This window comes from Myripristis murdjan, chromosome 24, assembly GCF_902150065.1.
Source record: "Myripristis murdjan chromosome 24, fMyrMur1.1, whole genome shotgun sequence".
Lineage (NCBI taxonomy): Eukaryota > Metazoa > Chordata > Actinopteri > Holocentriformes > Holocentridae > Myripristis > Myripristis murdjan.
In genome coordinates this window covers 7,373,332-7,393,292 of record NC_044003.1, presented here as the reverse complement: position 1 = coordinate 7,393,292, position 19,961 = coordinate 7,373,332, and the positions used below count along the sequence as shown (strand labels likewise).

General features: G+C 41.1%; 2 protein-coding genes across 2 annotated transcripts in view; one reads left to right on the top strand and one right to left on the bottom strand.

Annotated features, from left to right (window-relative positions):
- The window catches only part of myo6a (myosin VIa), a 153,867-nt gene extending 148,780 nt beyond the window's left edge, over positions 1-5,087 (top strand). The window contains exon 34 of the mRNA XM_030047151.1: positions 2,123-5,087. Coding sequence (XP_029903011.1) covers positions 2,123-2,322 — 200 coding nt within the window. The 3' untranslated portion in view covers positions 2,323-5,087. The remainder of the gene's footprint in view (positions 1-2,122) is intronic.
- Positions 5,088-6,405: 1,318 nt separating this feature from the next.
- Positions 6,406-19,961, bottom strand: part of LOC115356610 (interphotoreceptor matrix proteoglycan 2-like) — a 37,429-nt gene continuing 23,873 nt past the window's right edge. Inside the window, exons 14-17 of the mRNA XM_030047827.1 lie at positions 18,363-18,582; positions 17,000-17,207; positions 9,752-9,834; positions 6,406-7,784 (exon numbers count right to left, since the gene is read on the bottom strand). Of these exons, the coding sequence (XP_029903687.1) occupies positions 9,795-9,834; positions 17,000-17,207; positions 18,363-18,582 (468 nt within the window). The 3' untranslated portion in view covers positions 6,406-7,784; positions 9,752-9,794. The remainder of the gene's footprint in view (positions 7,785-9,751; positions 9,835-16,999; positions 17,208-18,362; positions 18,583-19,961) is intronic.

Genomic DNA, 19,961 nt, shown 5'->3' with positions numbered 1-19,961 from the left:
AGGGAAGGTAAAGGACATGATGGAATATATGGAGCAATAAGGCTGGAGATACATGAGGGAGCCATACTCCGTCCCTCCCTTATAGGTAAGAAGGAGGAATTTGAAATCAGTTCTTGTGTGAGCCGGTGCCTAATGCAGAGATTTCAGCATCGGTGTTATATGGTCCAACTTCTTAATCCTTGTGAGGACTCTAGTAGCTGCAGACCAGTTGGAGACCTTTTGTTGCTGTCTAAGGTAGGCCAGAGAAAAGTGCATTACATTATTCGGTTCTAGATGTTACAAAGGCATGCGGGAGGAGCTTGGCATCTAAATTTGATAAAATGGAGCATATTTGGGCTATTTATCAAGTTGAAAGATGGCAGTTACATATTTGATGCGTGGCTCAAATGTAAGAGAGGGTTTGAATACTATTCTGCCATCAAGAAAATATGTAAAAAGCATAGTGTGCCTAGCTGAACCAATCAGCAACATTTTGGTCTTATGTGCATCCAAATGCAGAAAAAGATTGCACATTCCCTGATGGATGTCTGACAGGCATGACTCTAATTTAAGGAGCTCAGAGGAGTCACTGACTGTTACAGGAAGATAGATGTGTGTGTCATCAGCATATCAGTGATACATTATGTTGTGTTTTTTGAAAATGTGACCCGATGGCAGCAAGTAAACACAAAAGAAAAGTGGACCGAGTATTGATCCCTGTGGAACACCGTATTTGACCTTAGAGATTGTTACTGTATGCCATGCTTTGTGTTTTAGTACTCAAATTCGAACGGAGCCAGGAAAGTGCCAGAACCTTGAGGACAGTAAGACGTTGCAGGAGGATGTTGTGGTCCACAGTGTCAAGGGCGCCACTTAGCAAGACAGATGAACGATTAGTTAATAATAAGTTAGTAAGTCGTTCATTACCTCAGTTAGTGCAGGTTCAGTAGAGGGTTTGGGACTGAAGCCTGACTGAATCTCATCAAGAAGATTATTTCTGGATAGATGGGCAGTGAGTTCAAGCTAAAAAATCTACCTTATAAAAATGTTTTGCCCGTTAGTCTGTGGACGTGCAGCCTCCGAGGCAGACCCGGGCATGCACTTTCCAAAAAGATCACGTCTGCTATGCGACCGCTTTGGCTGCAGTCTAGTAGCTTTACCTTCGCTAATGTTCCGGAAAACCACAGTCAGGTCGGCTCTGGCTTCACACTTACCTTATTGATCAAAGGGAAGCTGCCAAGACATGCATTCATGCATGTGTACACACACACACACACACACACACACACTCTGTCTCTCTCTTTCCCACCCACTCACAAATACTCTTTCTCTCTCTCTCTCTCTCTCTCTCTCTCTCTCTCTCTGAAACAAACATAAAAAAGTTCTATTTTCATAATAAAATAATAGTAAACTAGCTAATTGGAGTAACAGTCCAACACCAGCATTTAATGAAGAGATAATCACCATGCTAAATACTGGAATGTTAACACTGTCGTTTGTTGTTTTTTTAAGCTTGGGACCAAGACTTTTTCACCTTCAAAGCTGAAATGTGTTATGACATTGTCTTCCAATGTTTAGCAGCTGCAAAATGCCATGGCCCTCAATTCCAGTGGGCTTTAGCTTTTGCTCTAAAACAGAATAAAGTGGGTTTTGGCTAGAAATTGAGTTCTGAAAGCCAGAAATCTGAGCACTTGGTGCAGCAATGGTTGAGTTGTTATTTATCGGCAACCCAGTCAAAACCCAACAGATAATTATGGTTATTTTGTGCTAAAAATTGAATTCATGGCCCTTTAATAAGTGTAGCAGCCAGCTCGATTTTTGGACCTTGAAATGACGGTTGGTCACCTGCCAAAGTGGCTGGTGAGTTTGTCTACTACACTGCCGCTTTGGCAGGTGACCATTTATCATTTGGATGTTGTTTTTTTTCGTTAAGGTCTAGCTGGTTGTTTAAACAGCCAGCTGGAGTAGATTAGGCTCTCCCGCAGTAAATAAAGGTGATGGTGATGAATAGGACTTCCACATGGTGGTTATTGCCTTACTTTACAGTGGATTAACTCACTCAGTCACAGCTGAAACTTAACGAGTTGTCTGTCAGCTTGGGGTAATTTCTCAACATGAAGGTGAACATGTTTTCCTCCCACAGGGAAGGATGATATGGAAATGTGCGAGCTGAGCCTGGAGGAGACGGGCTTAACGAGGAAGCGGGGAGCTGAGATCCTCCCCCGGCAGTTTGAGGAGATCTGGGAGCGCTGCGGCGGGATCCAGTACCTCCGCACCGCCATCGAGAACCGGCAGGCGCGCCCCACCTACGCCACGGCCATGCTGCAGAGCATGTTCAAATGACGAGCCAGAAGACCAGCGGCGGGCTTCTCGCTTCAAAAACAAAGGGACGAATGCACCAGCTACCTAACAGACGGCTTCAGAAGCGTACTGCACCAGGTTCTGACTGTAGGGCATTCAAGTGAACGGCGTTTCTTTTTTTTTGTTGCTGTTTTTTGTTTTTCTTAATTGTCCTTTTGTCTTTTTTTTTCAGCGTTGTTGTTCATGTTGTTGGTCTTGCTGGCTTTCGGTTCCTCGAAGTGGCGCGAGGGCAGGGAAGTTTCGCATTTGATCCCTATGCAGAAAAATCACACTTATCACATCCGGTTGTTTTCCAAGGAATTATGTTTTCTGTAATATTTCTGCAATTCTAACTATGAGGCCTTAAACGCTACTTTAACAGGGTTTAATTGCTGAAAGTAGGACTTTTTCAAAGCTGCCTCCCCAAAAACAAAACGTTTTACTATTATTAATTCATATATGTTTATAATTATGCATTCCTGATTACACTGAAGTCTCACTGGTGTGTCGCTTCCATCTTAACAGCTAGCTGGTGATCCTACTCAGACTTAAAATCTGCTGTTTACATTGTCTTCATGTAGTTCTTACAGGGCAATACTTGCACAAGGAGTTGTCAGCTCACCGTTCTCTCTCACCTGAGGCAGTGCTGCATGAGTGTCAGGTTTTCTCCAGATTATTCCTCGTGACTGCACTCGTAATTAAGTCAAATATTTGATAATACTTCAGCGTTTTTTACCTTTTTGTCTTTCCAGCCGAATGTAACTTGAGACATTGTTGATTTGTTCATGTAGTGATTCCTGTTTGGTTTTGTCTTACTGTTCTCATTATGTGTGATTAAATGTGTAAAGCTAATGATAAAGGTCCAAAATACCTTCACTTTGAGCCCAACCATTACTCATTAAAGGCCACATTCAAGGTTTTTGGCCACTGCAGTAATTCAACATGATTTTTTTTTTTTTTTTTTTTTCTTAAAATGCCGCCTGTCTTGGCTTATCAAGCTTTGTAATAGGAACAGAAAATGTAATTATGCAACCTCTGAGATACAACTAATACACTGAGTATTTCAGAGTAGATCAGTGAATGAGTGTTTGTGCTGCAATAAATTCATCTTAACAAGTCATTAATCCCACATTTAGTCTTACAATTGTATCCTCTTAAACAAGGAAAAACAATCTGCCGACGTGATGAGAAAATTTTACTTGTTTCCAAAGCCGTCTCGCTTGTCTTAAGGGTTTCCGTTGATCTTGATTAAGGTAGATCACCCCATTTTGTCCATTTGTCTCATGACGCTGCTTCTTATTTCCAGAAAATTCTTGACACAAGTGACATTTTCAAAACCCGTTATCAGATTGTTTCGCTTGTTTTAAGAACATTAAGGCCCAGTATACACATAAGTGACTTGTCAAGATGGACATTTTTTTGCTATATGCGAGAAGCGAGTTGGGCAACCTTGTACAATGCACTGGTACTCACCCTTGAACTGGAACATTCATACAACACTGAATATTTTCTATAATGCCGCAGCAAAGAGTAATACTCCAACTGGAATGTACGCGTTTATTTTTAAGAGTACGCTTTCTACTCCGGTTGGTTTGGGCATGTGAGATTGTTGAGTAAAGCAATAATAATTCACGCAAACTAAGCTAAGAAAAAAAGGGGGGCGTCCTTTGCCATGTACATACACATTATATAGACAATCTCTCGTGATGCTAGACCTGCGCTCTTCAAGTTGAGGCTGCTAAGTCTTGAGGTTGTTCCTAATACGCTCTGCTCTGCACAAGCGAATGGCCACTTGAATTGTCTGAACGCATGAGGATTGATTTTTGCTTGCAGACTGTCTGAACCCCTTTACACCTCGCATTAGCGTGCATCCTGGTACTCCAAGTGCAGAAAATACATGAAATCTCCATGCAGATGCTTCCGAGACGCTTTTAAGATACATTCAGACAGCAGCTTTGTCTTATAAAAATCTGACTGCCAGGTTAAAATGTACTTTAGACCTGGATCGGATTTTTACATTTAGTTATATAATGGCTTGCTGTCATCTGGATGTTAGCAGTCATTGTGGAGATGCAGATGCACACGTTTTCTGTCCAGCTCTTCAGACTGATGCAGAGGTTTCTCTGCTTATCCCGACTGCAAGACAAGAAACTGGGGAACAATACAGTCACCATAAAGAAGTTTGCATTTAATTGGCTGCTTTCAGAGCGGAACAGCACCACATAGACAGATTTAGATCAGATTTGATTGGAATCTGATATGAAAAGTGTGTTCTTTTGCCATTCAGACTGACTCGCATCAGATCTGAAAAAGAAACAGGATGGAAATGCTTTTCTGGACACAACCAAATGCAGTGCGTCTATAGGAGCTACGTACAAGCAGAGGTACTTTCAGGAAGCCCTCGCAAACCAAATAGGTGTCAGAGAGCTCATATAGTAACATATATGTTTAAAAAAAAAAAAAAAAAAGAATGCTCAGATGAGTTCTTGATAGTGAGTATGTGAGGTGAAGTGTGTGCTGTCAGTTTTAAAGAAGGTATGCATTTTAATGGCAGGTGTAAAGGGGCCTTTGCCATGTTCTGAGGTGAGTCCTTGGACTGACTCCTTGGAGAATTTCCTCAAATGTACAAGATGTCTGGCATTCGGTATGATCCGTTTCTCTACATGCATTACAATCATTCCTCGGAAAGCACTGCCTTTTTTCCACTGTCGTTTTTTCTAATGCTGATCTCTCTAACAGATGAATAAATGCATTCCATGTTTCACTCATCGGAGCTCTGCTCAGTTATTGACGCTGATCCGAGAGATTTGTTCGGTCGTCTGCAGAAACACCCGTGTATTTGTCTGTTTACTTATTTATTCATTCATTCATGAAAACAGCTCCTCTCTTATATTTTACACTGTCTGCATTTTCAAAAATAAACCAGAGATATTCAACCTTCGACAAGGCCTTACATGACCACCTCCAGGGGGCGACGCAGAGTGCTAAAACTGGGCTAAACAGAGTAAAATGAACATCAGTCAGTGGGACTTTTCCATAAAACCAGCTCACTAAATTATAATAAGTGGCTTTTTTGTGCTTTGATGAATGAAGCCTGGTACAATTAAGGAAAATGATTTTATTTTTCTTTTGGTTACACAACCGTTCAACAGCACAACCTCAATGCCAGTGGAAATCTTCAGAAATTGCCGTAATTTTAAAACGACAGATTTTACCTCAGCTTGTAATTATTTCATTATCAATACTGGGCTGTGTAACAATAACAGCAAACGTCCAGTTACCCCCAGTTAGTTTGGCACCACTGACTGCTATGTATTCAACTCTGGAATAAGTGCTCAGCAGTGCCCCCGATGTCCAAAAGCCTGTACTGCACTCTTTTTCTGTCTCACAGCAGTCAGTCACTGTGGTTTGGCTTTCTCTCTCTAGAGGCTTTGATTAAACTACAGGTCATGAAACTCACTCAGCACATACATGACTGTGATACATTCAATTCAATGAAGGAAAAAAAAAACCTACATTGCAGTGAGGTGCTTTTGTTTTTCTGCAGCAGCGGTGATGAACACTGATAGTTCTGGAGAAAGCAAAAAGAGGGAAGCGAGTGAAAAGCTGTTTACATGTTATTTACAACAGAGAGACAATGACATTTTGGATCTGACACCAAAAAATTGCATTTACACAGTCATGAAAAATTAGATTTTTTTTTTTTTTTAGTCCATTTCATGGCTGTCTGAGCAGACAAACATCAGATGCCATGTGGTTTCAGCCTGTTTAATTTCTCTGTGATTTCTGCCATAGAAAACACTTTGATTTATTTATCGTATTAAAATTATTGTCCGGTGAAAAATAGGACTAAGAGGTTTGAGCACAAAGTTTATCACATTAAAATTCTGTTTGTGTGTGAACCCAGCCGCCGAGAATCAGTGTGAGTGATGTGAGCATGTCATTAAGGACTATTTATCTGAAAAATAATACCAAGAAGGGCACAGTTTATTATTACTTTAATGGAAAAACAAATTACTGCTGGTTCTTTGAAGGTCCCCTTTTGTGCAAAACATTTAATGTAAAATGTAAAATATGAAACCTCTCCCATTTGCCAGTTTCTTTATTTAAAAATCATGGCTCTGCAAATCATTTGGATTGGTGACATCACTCAGGACCACAGCGTAAGTAGCCACGCCCACTCACCAAGCGGGCGTGGCCATGCACCTGAGGCCCCGCCCTCCAAAGAGCTGGCCAATCACAGCAGTGGTTCATTACCATAAAATTAATGCCCACAGAAAAGAGTCTGAGACACAGTGAAGCTGAAACACACTACAGTTTTTGTTTTGTTTTTTAATTTAAAAGTTTTTCTATACACTTCACAAAGTCTTTCTTTAATGATCACGGTGAACTTTTAAATTGCTAAAAAAAAAAATAATAAAGTATGGGACCTTTAAAGCTGCACTTGGCAGCGTCCTACTGTCGTGTCTGCAGGTGGTGCAGAGGCGGAGCGACGGCTGGTGTGTCCAGCTTTTTGTTGGCTGCTGGTTTCTGTTTCGCTCTGTGTGACACCACAGATTAATCTGGGCAGACACGACGGTCTCAGTCAGGTCTGACGGGACGCTCTTCTTTTTCCTGCCACTGTTTGTGATTTCAGCCGGTAATTCAGGCGTATGAAGGCGTGTTTACATAAAAATCCTTCACCACTGCAGCTTTAAAAGCCTCTCGTCACGACCTCATCGACCCATGCAAGTCTTCAAGTTTCACCGAAAGTCGTTGCAACTCGCCTGGTTCTCTGCACCGATGGCGGTCACACTGCAAATGAGGTTCAGGTGCACAGCAGGGGAGCCGGGGCGGTGACGCACAGCTGGCTCTGTTTCAGCTGTCAGGAATCAGTTGTTACTCCTAATTTGCCGATTAAGCTCGGAAGGCTCGTCTGCAGAGTGTCACGCTCTTCATCGGGAAAACAAAAACAAAAATATCTCTGATTGGAAGTGGCATCTTGACGTCTACGGTTTAGAGAGTTTTCTGACTAAGAAGTGTTTATCAGAAGTTACGGCATTACGTATATTTCACATCAGATGCTGTGTATTGCTTTAACAGTGACCAATCTATCGGCTACAGAAACACACAGAGAATCAGCACATGTACAAAAGCAGTCAAGGGTCAATCGGTCAGTATCGGCTCCATTGGCGCTGCAGAGTTTTAAGTTTTTTTCCACGTCTGAGGTCATCCACAGATCTGCCTGCTCCGTGTCGCCCGGGCCTCGACTGCCGACGACGGCTGTCAAACAGTTTGCCTAAATGTCTGCTTCCCCCACGAGGGAGCGTGTCCTCGCCTGTGAAGCTCGGGGGCTTTGAAGAGCTCGGAGGCGACAGTGTTTGGAGGCGTTTCACCGCCGGCCGGCCGCTGTTTGTCCGTGCCACAACATCGTCTGCGGTTTTTAAGAGTCCCGTGTTCCTGCTGAGTCCTGTGTTTCATCACGTCTGGAAGGGAAAGGAGCAGAGTTAAGACTTTGATTTCATGCAGGTCACCCTCTCTATAACACAACGACTGAATATTAAATGCATATGTGGAGAGAGATAAACTATTTGCTATTAACACACATCAAACTGTCTTCAAGAGCCACTAAACCCTGAAAGGACTTACTCTGCCTGGGTTTTAGGGCTGGGCAGTGTGTTAGTATTACATAAATATTGTGATATGAGACTAAATATCATAAGATTTAGGCTATGGCCTGGTTTTTAAGGCTGCATCACAGTAAAGGCATGCCATTAGATTGTTGTAACTCCTTTATTATTCGTCTCTACCTGCTTGGTCGACATATCCACATTACTAATGCTTGTTTTTATGATAGCACCAATAGTCATCCCAGCATCATCCCAAGGTATTCTGTCAAATTATGAATATCTACATATCTATCTAATCTATCTGTATATATTTTTCTATGTATTTATTTGATACAGCACATTTATTTTTTGGTACACACAGTTCCACCCTGGCAGGAATAAAAGCGTCGGGTTATTGTGATTTATTTTGCGTCAGAAAGGGAGAATTCAAAGACTCTGAGCACACAGGACTGGCGGTCTATGAGCTCTGTCTACAGATGCCACTGCCAGCGTTGGCCTTCAGAAACACTTCTCCAAATACTTTGTTCTCCGGTGTGTGTGCTCCCATTGTGCCGCGCGAGCGCCCGTCGTCCCGGGAACACGAGTCGTTCTGCGTTACTCAGTCAGCTGTTAAGTATTTCTCTTATGTAGACGAGTTTTCTTGTTTTCAGCTGAAATCTTCGATAGACGGTCTCGTCCTTGACAAATTAAAAGCCACTATGGAGGAGTTTTGTTTAAAAAAAAAAAAAAAAAAAAAAACATATTTGAAAGCTCTTCACATATCCAAAGGCTAACCTTTAAAAAATACGCCAGGAGCTTTGTAAAATGTGGTGTGAGGGAAGGACTGTCACCGCCAAACAGCGGATTTCTGCCTTCAAACAGCATTCCAGGAGCACAGCTCTCCTCCTCCAGCATCTCACATCCACTATTCGATTCTTAAGCTATAACATAAACTTTAAACTTTTCTGACATTTCCGAGGTTCAGAGCCTCTTTCAAAAGTTGGCGGCTTCGGGTGACGGAGCGGGAGGAGTGAAAATACCACCGTTCAGTTCGTTGGGAGGTGCACGACCCCGAGCTGCTCCTACAAGAATAATAATGCAAACGGTGTGTTTTATCTGAGCTGAACGCCTTTTAGGACGGCCGGTTTGATGGACGACACACCGGTGCCAAAAAAGCAACAAAAAAAAAAAAAAAAAAAAAAAAAAAAAAAAGGAAGAAAGACAGGGCTGTAATTGCAGCAGGCAAAACAAGACGCACCTGGGTCGCAGCTTGACAGTGACTCAGACCCCAAAAGAGGATCACCGAGGACCAGACTAATCACCCCAAGGTGAGACGTGAGCTAAGGACAAATCCCATGTTTACCAGTCAACAGTGGTTTCTGCTCCAAAACAGGCTTGACATTCAGCCCTCAGCTCCCTCCAAACCCTAAATAGGATGATCAGCAAACCCCCTCCATCCTTTGGGAGGGTTAATTACTCCACGTTCAGCTCCCTCTCTCTCTCTCTCTCTCTCTCTCTCTCTCTCTCTGGTTAAACACACACAGCAGCGCTAAACCAATTTGGCTGCAAACCGGCAGGAAGGATTACAGCCAACCAATTTGTCTAAATAAAGTGATTAAAAAAAGATAATGTTGTGCGGGGGTGTTTCCTTTTTTCCGCTTTTGCACTGCCTTGCATGAATCTCTTTGAATTTATTCATTCTCCAGACAGGTTGAGAGTTTTTTTTTTTTTTTTTTCCATGTGCATTCTTTGGTAATATTAAGTGTGTTTGCTCAGGGAAGGTGAGAGGGGTGCACATTATCACACATCAGGGAGCAGCTTCAGCCCTTGTAAAACGGCCTTACCTCTTGTAGTGTGCACCAGTGTTATCCAATCCTATATATTTTCTTAACTGGCCAGGCCTGGTAGGGAATAGCTGTCCTTGTATCTATAAAGGAGAAAAATGAAGAGCGTATTAAAATCCTAACCTGCAAGTGCAGCAACTTTGCAAAAAAAAAAAAATACAAAAGTAAGAACCCATCCTGAAATCGGAGAGAGGAGGCTCTTCCCCGGCCAGGCTGGGGGGAATAGTTGTCTGTGCGTTTATAAAAAGAGATGCAGGGTGGCGATATCGCCGTGGACCTGCAAAAACAGCAGGACTGCAAATGTGTTGAAACACAAAAGAGCACGAGCGAATGGAGGCAGAAAACAATACACTGTTGGCGGCGCGCATCATCCCAGGAGGGAAATAGCATGGGATGAAACAGGAGGAGGCATCTGAATGGAGGACACTTTCAGCTGATTATACCCAGGTGAACACACACACACACACACATACATACACAAGCTCTAGTCCCCTATCTTAAAATCTGTTGCTTGTTCTCTCTTGTTGTTATCCGTCCTTTTGTGGAGCACGTTTTTTTTTTTTTTTTTTTTTTTTTTTTTTTTATAAAAGCAAATGAAGCCGGTGTTTCTACAGACAGGAACCGCTCCGGCACAGGATCTGTCGTTTATTTAGCAACCACATATTTTTATCATGTGTAAGGACAAAAAGAGTAATCAGGTTTGTCTGTGATTTGTTTGTGTTTGGTGCTGGAAAATAGGATCACGGTGCCAAAAATCATCGAATCAGCTTTATATCCATATTTACCTTCTTGTAATGAAACACTCACTGCTGGATCACAGATAAAAAACGATTTAAGTTGTAAATTTACAAGAGTTTTCTGTGTAATTTTTTTTTTTTTGGTCTTCTGGACTTTGTCGTCTAGATACTGTAACTTGATATTTTGATACACGAATCAGAAACTGTTAAACTGATAATCACAGACATTTTCATATAAATAAATATGTTTTGTCGCTCTCTGTGTCTGATGGAAACAGCACAAAAGAGCTGTCCGTTTGCTGTTTTAAACATTCAGTCTGGCTGGTCTTTTCACAGGAAGTGATGCATTTTACATTACCGCTTTGCTTGGAAACAACAGAGGAAGACGAACTGAATCGGTAGTACAAGCAGCGACAGCGGCTAAGGAGGCAAAGAAAAGAGGAATTTAAACTGAAATCTGAAGAGGAATACGCCACAGTCCCGCCCACGCCGCTTGATTGACAGGTGGCTTCTAGGAAATGTAGTGCAGAAAAACTGCAATGAGCATCAATAAAAAAAAAAAAAGCAATCTTAAGGATTACCACTTTAAATTACGACGGCACACAGGGTCACTGCAGGGAGACAAAAAAATTACAAGAAAAAACAACTCAACATTTTTTAGATTAAAGTCGGAAATTCATGGGATAATAAAACCTCACAAATTTATGAGAAAAAAACTCAAAGATTCTCAGATTATAGTCACGTATTTACACCAAAAAAAAAGTTTTTTTTCATTTAAATTTGTGAGGTTTTATCTTCTCATGAATTTATGACTTTAATCTCAGAACTTCTCAGTTTTTTCTCACAAATGAGTGATTTCATAATCTCAGAATTTTTTACATTTTATTCCCATAAATTTGTGACCCTTTTCTTGTATATTTACCACTTTAATCTCAGAGAATATCCATTTTTTTCTGGTAAATTTCCAACTTTAATCTCACAAGTTTTTTTTTGTGAATATTAACCCCCCTACCACTTGGCTACGTATTTTCTTTTCCCACATTTTCTAAATTTTTTTGGCGTAATTTTTTTTTTCCCAGACATTGATCCTAGTACACTCTCCTGTTAAATCAGCTGTGTGAGAGGCAAACAGTCAGACATTGATGCGTCAGCTGTGTGTTAATTTTCACTCTGCAGTTGTTTCAGGAGCATTTTGATGAGTGAAGATTTGATGTTTTTTTCTTTTTTTTTTTTGGTTTTGTTTTGTTTTGTTTTTAAGCAGCTCCTCGTGTCATCAAGCAGACAAATGAGATTAAAAGGAACGTGCGGGCCTGTCACTTTTATCTGACGCAGTATTAACCTGTTGGCTTCGGCTCATCAGCCTCTGTTTACTGTTGTCTTTTGTCTTGTTTTTGTTTGCCACTCATGTCTGCGGGCAGGATTACACCGAGTCACGGTCAGTATTAGTGGGCTGAAGGTACGGAAACCCACCAGACTGGACGGCTGCTGAAACATTCAACTGCCTTTGTTAGGGAAAAAGTATTAGCTAAGATTTATAATAATATAATAATAAAGACTCAATAAGTATGATTTTTTTTCTTTGTAAAAATACACCCCTCTTATCAGTCCAAATTCAGTTTTGTTGCTGAGCTGCATCTAAACACTCTTTGAAGGACATCCATAATTAGTTTTAACCACTTTATTAGATCCACCTGTACAGTCTAATGCACTTCAGGTCAGCAGCTCTGCCATAAATTCTGCCTTTTAACAAAGTTTATAATGTTCAGTTTGTGTTGGAGAATGTGTAAATTTAATTCTGTGTTTATTATTGAGGTTGTAGTTTGCAGAGGTCTCGTACTGGACTACATTATATTGAGAGGTGTTTCCAATTTTTTGTCTTCCTTATTTATATACAATGATGGGGGACAGAATAATGGAAACAGCTCTCAATAAACTGCAGTCCAGTCCAACAGCAGCACTAACTATGAGCTCAGTGCCAAACATAGAAGTGAATGAACACCTCTATTACTGTGACAACAAGAAAACCTGAGCATTATAGGCAGCAGGAAAGGAAACTTTATGGCACAACAGCTGGACTGGAATGGGTTAGATTGTGCAGGTGGAGCTGATAAATTAATTTATCAATCAAAAATATTTGACAAGCAAGCAGGACAAAGGAAAGCGAGGGAAGTATCTTACACTGCAGATCATTTTAGGTGAGTTGTTATGTGGCTAATATTTTATATGTAATACATATAAAATATTTTATACGTATACGTAGTCTCTTCACAGTCTAGGTTTACTTGTGAAGGATAATATTATCTTGGCTGTTTTTGACATCCAGCCCTTTAATTTGGAGTAGCATTAACCTGCAAACAACACCTTATAATATGTAGCAGATGGACATGGACCAGAAGAATAGACAATAACAGTCACGGTGCACAAAAAATGTCAATAATATTAGATTTCTTTTGATTTGCAGAATACATTGTCATTAGAGTGGGTTTCCAAATCCATATAATTTTAATAAGCAGGAATTTAAGTCATTTTATATTTATCTGTGGTTAAAATCCAACAATTTAAAAATAATAATAAATTACTTCAGGTTTAAGCCACGGCCACTATTTTTCCCCAAATTCGAATTATGTTGCCTCAAAACAAATACTAATACAAATACAAATATAAATAGTAGTGGCTCTGCCCCCCTAACAGACACATTGGTTAAACGGTCAGCTGGAAACCTCGTAGGACGTTAAAACCGTGTGTTTCCTCTCGCTGAGGCCAGCCGTCCCTCCTTCCAGGTCACACTTGGTCTCAGTTAATCAGTTTTGGCCGGGCAGCACACACACTGACACACTCACACTCTGATCCTCGGACAAAGACGCAACAGGTGAGGAGAGCGAGCACCTGCCCCCTGCGAGTAAACCTGATTTCTGCTGTAAACTTTAAAATGAAAAAACAAGAGTATTTCTGTCTTCCTGCAGCACCCAGGGCTGCACAGATGGTTATTTCACTGTGTGTGTGTGTGTGTGTGTGTGTGTGTGTGTGGCGGCCCCACATTGACTTCCTTTGCATTGTAATTGAGTTTAATTTTGTTCCGCTGTGAGGTTTCCACTCCAAGTTCGATCTTAATCAACTTGCAAATTGATGAAAAAGTCACTTGTTAAAAGTAGAAGAAGAAAAAAATGTTATAATTCAAGCAGCTGCTGTGAAACACACGGGCGGTCTTATTTCTGTTACTGCAACCAAATAAGCTTATTAATTTATTGATTTACATTATATATTGTTGATTTTATGTCATTTCATTTCTCAGCTAAAACTGTCAAAGTTCAAGGTAAACAACATTATTATGATTTCATTAGGCTACATCTGCTTGACAATTATTCTGTAATGTAGAAATTGACTGGCAGCATTTCATTAGGTCAGTAAGTAAGCTAATTCATTAGGATTATATCCCCTTTACTCTGCTGTAATTACAAGATATTCACTTTGTTAAAGTTGGTGTATATATAGTACAGGATGAAATACAAAAAAGAGACTGGCTGTTATTTTTTTTTTCTTTTTCTTTTCTTTTGGCAATAGATGGACTTCTCACTTTGGAACAAAACTATTGAAACAGACGAGAATCCATTGAATCGATTAAGCCGAAGCATTGCAAAAAATTACAAATTTCACTATCAGACCGTCAACGAAAGAGAGAAACAGGCACAATAAAGGTGATTTCAAAGCTTCATTCAAAAGTTTGGATCATGTAAAATTCATACTTCGATGGAAACATCCCAGAGTGGCTCTATTTGTGTCAGGAGCCGAGGTGATGGAGTCTAATTGGGTTTGAAATTAGATTCCACCGGCGGGAGGGACAGGTTAAGCCCGAGACTGCAAACACAAAAATGGTTTCTCTCAGCCGAAAATCTGTTTAGCATCGACGAACGGCGGCACGGAGCAGAGATACGAGGAGCCGAGTCGGTTGAAAGAGTTGATTTCTTTGAGCTGATGTATTTTTCTTTTTCTATGTCCATATTTTCCCAGAGGGGTCAGAAGTCAGGGAGAAACAAGAAAACACTCACAGGGTCAGACTCTTTGACCTCTGGGAGGGGATCGAACCTGTGAACGTCTAGTTTCCTTCGGGCCGAGCTGTGACTCCCGTTTCCTGCACCCCCTCCGCGAGGCAGAATATGACACAGCAGGGGTCGACAGTCACGGCAATAACTTTAACTCGGTTAAAGTTCATGAAATTGATGTCGCTGACGCATCAGGAGGGCGAACGCGCAGCGTGTGTGCTGACGTAAACGAACCGCAGCACCCAGCAGAGTGTGAGCTATATGGGTTATTGAAGACTGATGCTGGTATTTTTGTACTGAAGCAGCCGATAGCTTTTATTTTATGCATAAAAGCTATTGAAGCCCAGATTGATGTAAGTCTTACAGCAGCAGCAGATCTTTTACACACACACACACACACACACAGACACATACACACACCTAACACCTTGTCCCAACTGCATCCGAGCAGCTGCATCACGACAGCTGAATAAAATTATTATTATTGCAGTCTCAGTCTCATTTTACGTAGCTGCAGTCCATCACATTGTGGTAGACGATGTTATTTAAAGGCATAGTTTGTGTTTTTGGATGTGAAGTTGTATGAAATCCTCCCTGGCAGTGCAGTGCATGAACAGGGATTTTTTTTTTTTTTTTTTTTTTTTTTTTTTTTACTTAAGATTGTGAAGTCTGAGTTTTTTCCTGGAGTTGATGTTGTGACAGAAATTTATTACTATTTTGAATGCATGTTGTTTTGAGAAGTTTTTATTTTTGTGACCCCAGCAGACTAGCTGAAAGTAGCTATTTCAAAACTTCAGGAGTCCAGAAACTTTGCCCTTGAGTAAAAAAAAAAAAAAAAAAAAAAAAAATCCCTTTTCATGCACTACACTACTAGGGAGGATTTCATACAACCTCATTTCCAAAAATGTGAACTATCCCTTTAAAGCAAAAACCTAAAACACAACAACACTGTTTTAAAAGAGGAACTGGTTATTTCTGTTGAGTTTGTGGTGGCATTTTTGTTGTTTTAGGGTGAAACTAACATCATGTGGGGGATCAGACGCAGAAGTGCCACAGACTCCAGTGTTAAAACTATTGAATAAAACAACAGAGATCACACTATGATCTTTTGAAAGCCCCTGTCAAAAGATTTCAACTGTATTCAACCTTTTCATGATATGAAGTGAATTGAGACAAATAGCCGCTCTGTTGACTGACCTGTCAGATTTTCCCATTGTCCCAGTCCATGGCTGATTTTAGATTTGAAATCTAAAATCAGCCATCACAGATCACTGCAGGAGAAACAATCACATCATGGACTGGGACAATGGGAAAATCATCACATTGGAAACCAACAAATTCAAACGTTGGATAAAAGAGGCTATAGAGATCAGGAAGCGGGCGGGCGGCACCATCAACCAGGACGAGGGGGCATACACCCTCTCGCACACCTGGGACTCCGTGCTCCAAAGACCACCTAGGGAGAGGGGGGCGTGGCCAGCCCTACAGACCTGTCAGAGTCTGTCAGGCCGATCAGCTGATAAATGACACGTCAGCAATACGTCGGATGACGCTTCTGAGGAAGACTGGAGCCACAGTCGAAACTGTCAAGCAGGTATGAACAGCTCATTCTTTTCATTTGTCTGAATAGAAGAAAACCTTGCATATCGCAATAGAAGACAAAATGAACTTAATCAGTTGGTTCTGATGAATCCTACCCTTGAAATAGTATTTTTACAGTGCAATTTAAACACAGGAGTCATCAGTCAAACAAACATGGCGGCAAGGCGAATAAGACAAATGCAGCTTGACAGCAGCTGGGAGGAAGAAGCGAGCCTCTCTCTGTTCTGTGCTGGATTTCACCTCGTGGGTTTGTTCAGCGTCGTTGCAAATCGACTTCACAAAGAAGCCCTCGCTCTTTTATTTTAAGGGGTTGACACTGAAACCGGACAGCTAATGTCTCTGTTTTAGATTGCTTAAGTGTTTTTTTTTTTTTTCTCGATTAAACAATGAAGAAGAGAGGAAGGTAACACGTGCCGAAACGCTGACGTTATCTAAAGAACGAATACTTTTGAATCAGAGTTATGTGTCTGTGGCTTCCCTGTCATCGTTTTTCCGATTAAACGCCAAGTTAGCTGTGCTGACAGTATCTCAGTTTCACCGGATTACCTGCAATAGTCACTAAAAATAATCCACAGATGATTGTGAGAGCAGCACTTTCAGGGTAATGTATTTAAACTGGAAGAATAGTATGTTTTGTGCCTGCACGTTAGGAGCAAGGTGGGGTGGTGGATGGTCGTTGAATTCAACTTTTCGAGATCAGGGTTTAATTCCCGAATCCATTATTTGTTTCCCATTGTTATGTAGGGTTAATGTTTTTTGAGGTTAACCATGACCTTTTCCTAACCTTAACCAACCACTGGACTTGAGCCACTGGGATGTTCATGATACACCAGTCTGATAGTGTTACATAGAAAGTAGATGTGAAGTACCTGCACACTGCTCCATGGCCAGGCACGATCTCACACTTCCCTCCATTGCAGTAGTCTGGCTGGACGACACACACACTCCGACAGGGCGAGCCGGCCACCGACACGTAGCCCGGCTTGCACACACACTTGGCCTCGTTGGTCCGGCGGTTCACGGCGCAGCGAGAAAACTCGTCGCAGGCCGAGAACTTGCAGGCGTCGGCCTGATCAGCTGTGAGGAGAGGAGGGAGGAACACGCTCGGCATTAGTATTCATGAAATGTCCGTCTGCCCCTCCTTCTAACTACCCGTTTCTCTCTAGGAGGGGCTGTGAAGTGTTTGATTTTAATGAGATCCTCAAGTTCTTGTCTGCACTGAAATTTAAGATTTAGCCTCTAGCGCAGATGGTTTCCGAGGCTAGACATTAGGCACACTCCCGGGAAATTATCTTGTTTTTATTTTTTTATTTTATGCACATCTGAAATGTAATCCATTTGATGTAAGGATGTGTGAGGTCAGCAGATATGACCATCCATCTGTTTAACTACCTCTACGGTGTGTGTTTGCGCATGCATACGTGTGATTGTGCTGGCGAGTGCGTATTACTGTATTGAATGTCCTGTTGTTTTTATTACACTCAACCAATTGTGCAGCAGGATTGTTTCAGCAAGAGCTTGATCCATGATCAAAGGCCGGCTTCACTCGGCTGCACCGGGAACCAAAGATGTTGCACAAGCATTTGTCCTCTCGACGCCTGACTTCCCATCAGCATCGCTGTTTTTTTCGGCCTAATAACTCGTGCACATTCTGTACAATCCCTTGATGCATTTGTGCCGATGACATATAGACCTAATTAATGAGTCTATTTGAATGTGATCTCAGGTCTCCGGCTCCCTCGTCGATCAGCTTCTTTCATCTCCTCTATTAAGAATCCAGCAATGTCAGAAAAGCAGGATAATAGCTTATGATGTGCATACAAAGGAGCACTTCTCATACAGCAGTGTGCATTATTACAAGATGCCAGGATTTGTGTTGTCTTATGGTCAGAAAAAGATTTAGCTACTGGATTAGCACACAGTTCATCATTGCATTAAAGCAGTCCATGTACCTCCAGATACATTTTGCCATTGTGTAAAGTTATCAAATCACATTTGCATACTAAGAGGATTATAGGAGATTCCAGCTAAAAAATGCAAGGATTTACAGTTTTAGTTTAAATTGATCAAGGGTACATTTAGTTCAGAGAGTGAAAAAATGTTTTTTACAAAAAACCATTACACAGTTTCCTAACAATCAGGTACAGTCGGTCATGAGTCATTCATTGGCAAAAAATTATTTCCAGCTTAGTTATCTTCCAGAAACTCGTAGCTGATCACACCGGACTTTACCTGGTTCAACGTCCAGGGAGTGAGTGTCGATCTCGATGTGCAGGTTCTTGGCCGCCGCGGAGCAGAACTTCTCCAGGACGCAGTGCACGGCCTCGGTGATGTTGTACGGCACCGACTTGGAAAACTTCAGCTTGCTGTTGACGACCACGCTGCCCTTCCTGAAGTTGAGAATCTCCAGGTTCTTGAAGCCGGTCAGGTTCGACTGGAGGAACGGCAGCAGCTGGAGAGTAAAGCAGAGTTTAATATCGTACACCTGTTTGGCATGTATGCTAAATGTTTTTTTTATCCAAAGCGCTTTAGAGATGGAAATAAAACACCTAACCCTGGAAATGTTACAGCCTCTACTCATCAAGCCATGCAGGCGCACATTATTTGATACTTCACATTTTTTGCAGTTGTGTATTGATGAGTGTGCAATAATTTATACCTGTAGGACCTGACAACAGTGCAACAGTGCAATATCCCTCTGTGTATATAGTGCATATGGGTATCCTTTTTTATATATGGTCATTTTCTTATCTCTGCATTCATTGTAATATTTTGTAGGATTAATGCACATATTTGAACTTAATGTACATAATGCATAACTTCTGACACAACTTTATACATAATGCATGTACTTTTTTACAAAGTCACATTTTTTCATATTTCTTATTTCCTCTCTATTTCTTGTAAATTAATTCTGCAAATGAGCCAGTTTCTCCCCACGGATCAATAAAAGTATTTCTGATTCCGATTTATCCAAAGTCAGCGTTTGTGTGCATTTCATTTGCAAATCCTCAGTCAGTTCTCTCTTTATGAGATGTAGTTCATAAAGTATGATCTGTGATTTCATTTAGCCCAAGTCATACTGCTGATATTGTGCTTTATCTGGCTGTGCAACCAAAAGATAGCCACCAAAATATTTTAACACTGACAGTCTCCAGCTTTTTGCCTAGAAGTTCTTGCATATACAGTATCAAGTTGCACATGTTACTCTTTTTTATTCTGTTTTTCTCATCAGCTGGTTTTGCGACGCCACATCTCCCATCAGGCTCTGCACCACTATGCACCGTTTATTCCCTCCTCATAGACAAATAATGGATATGAGCTGTTTATCTTGTGAAATTGTATATCGATATGCACATTCTCTAAACACTGTGCACCCCTCTTTTTTTTTTTTTTTTGACTTTTATGATTAAAAGGTGTTGATCCTATAATCACTAGGCTAACCTGCCAAAGTGCACATCATCCCTATGCAGGTGAGTGAGTTTCTCAGGCGATTGTGAAATGACAAAACTCACAGTGTTTCCAGATATCCTGTGAATAACCAACAGCGGAGAGAAAGGAGATACGCCGGCCTAATCGGACGTCTCTAGCCTCCTTTTATCTCATGTCGAAACATGATCCCCACGTCTCTCTGAGGGCATTGTGGGAGACCGAACAACCCTCGGAGGAAAGCAGCTGTTCAACATTTGACAGTTAAATTTGGTATTAATGAGGGACGGTTTTGTACCATTTGTACCATTTGTCAAATCACCTCATCTTTTATACATGGGAAGCTACATAATTGATTCACAATAAGACAAAACCGAACAGATCAGAGGAACGTTGTAATTT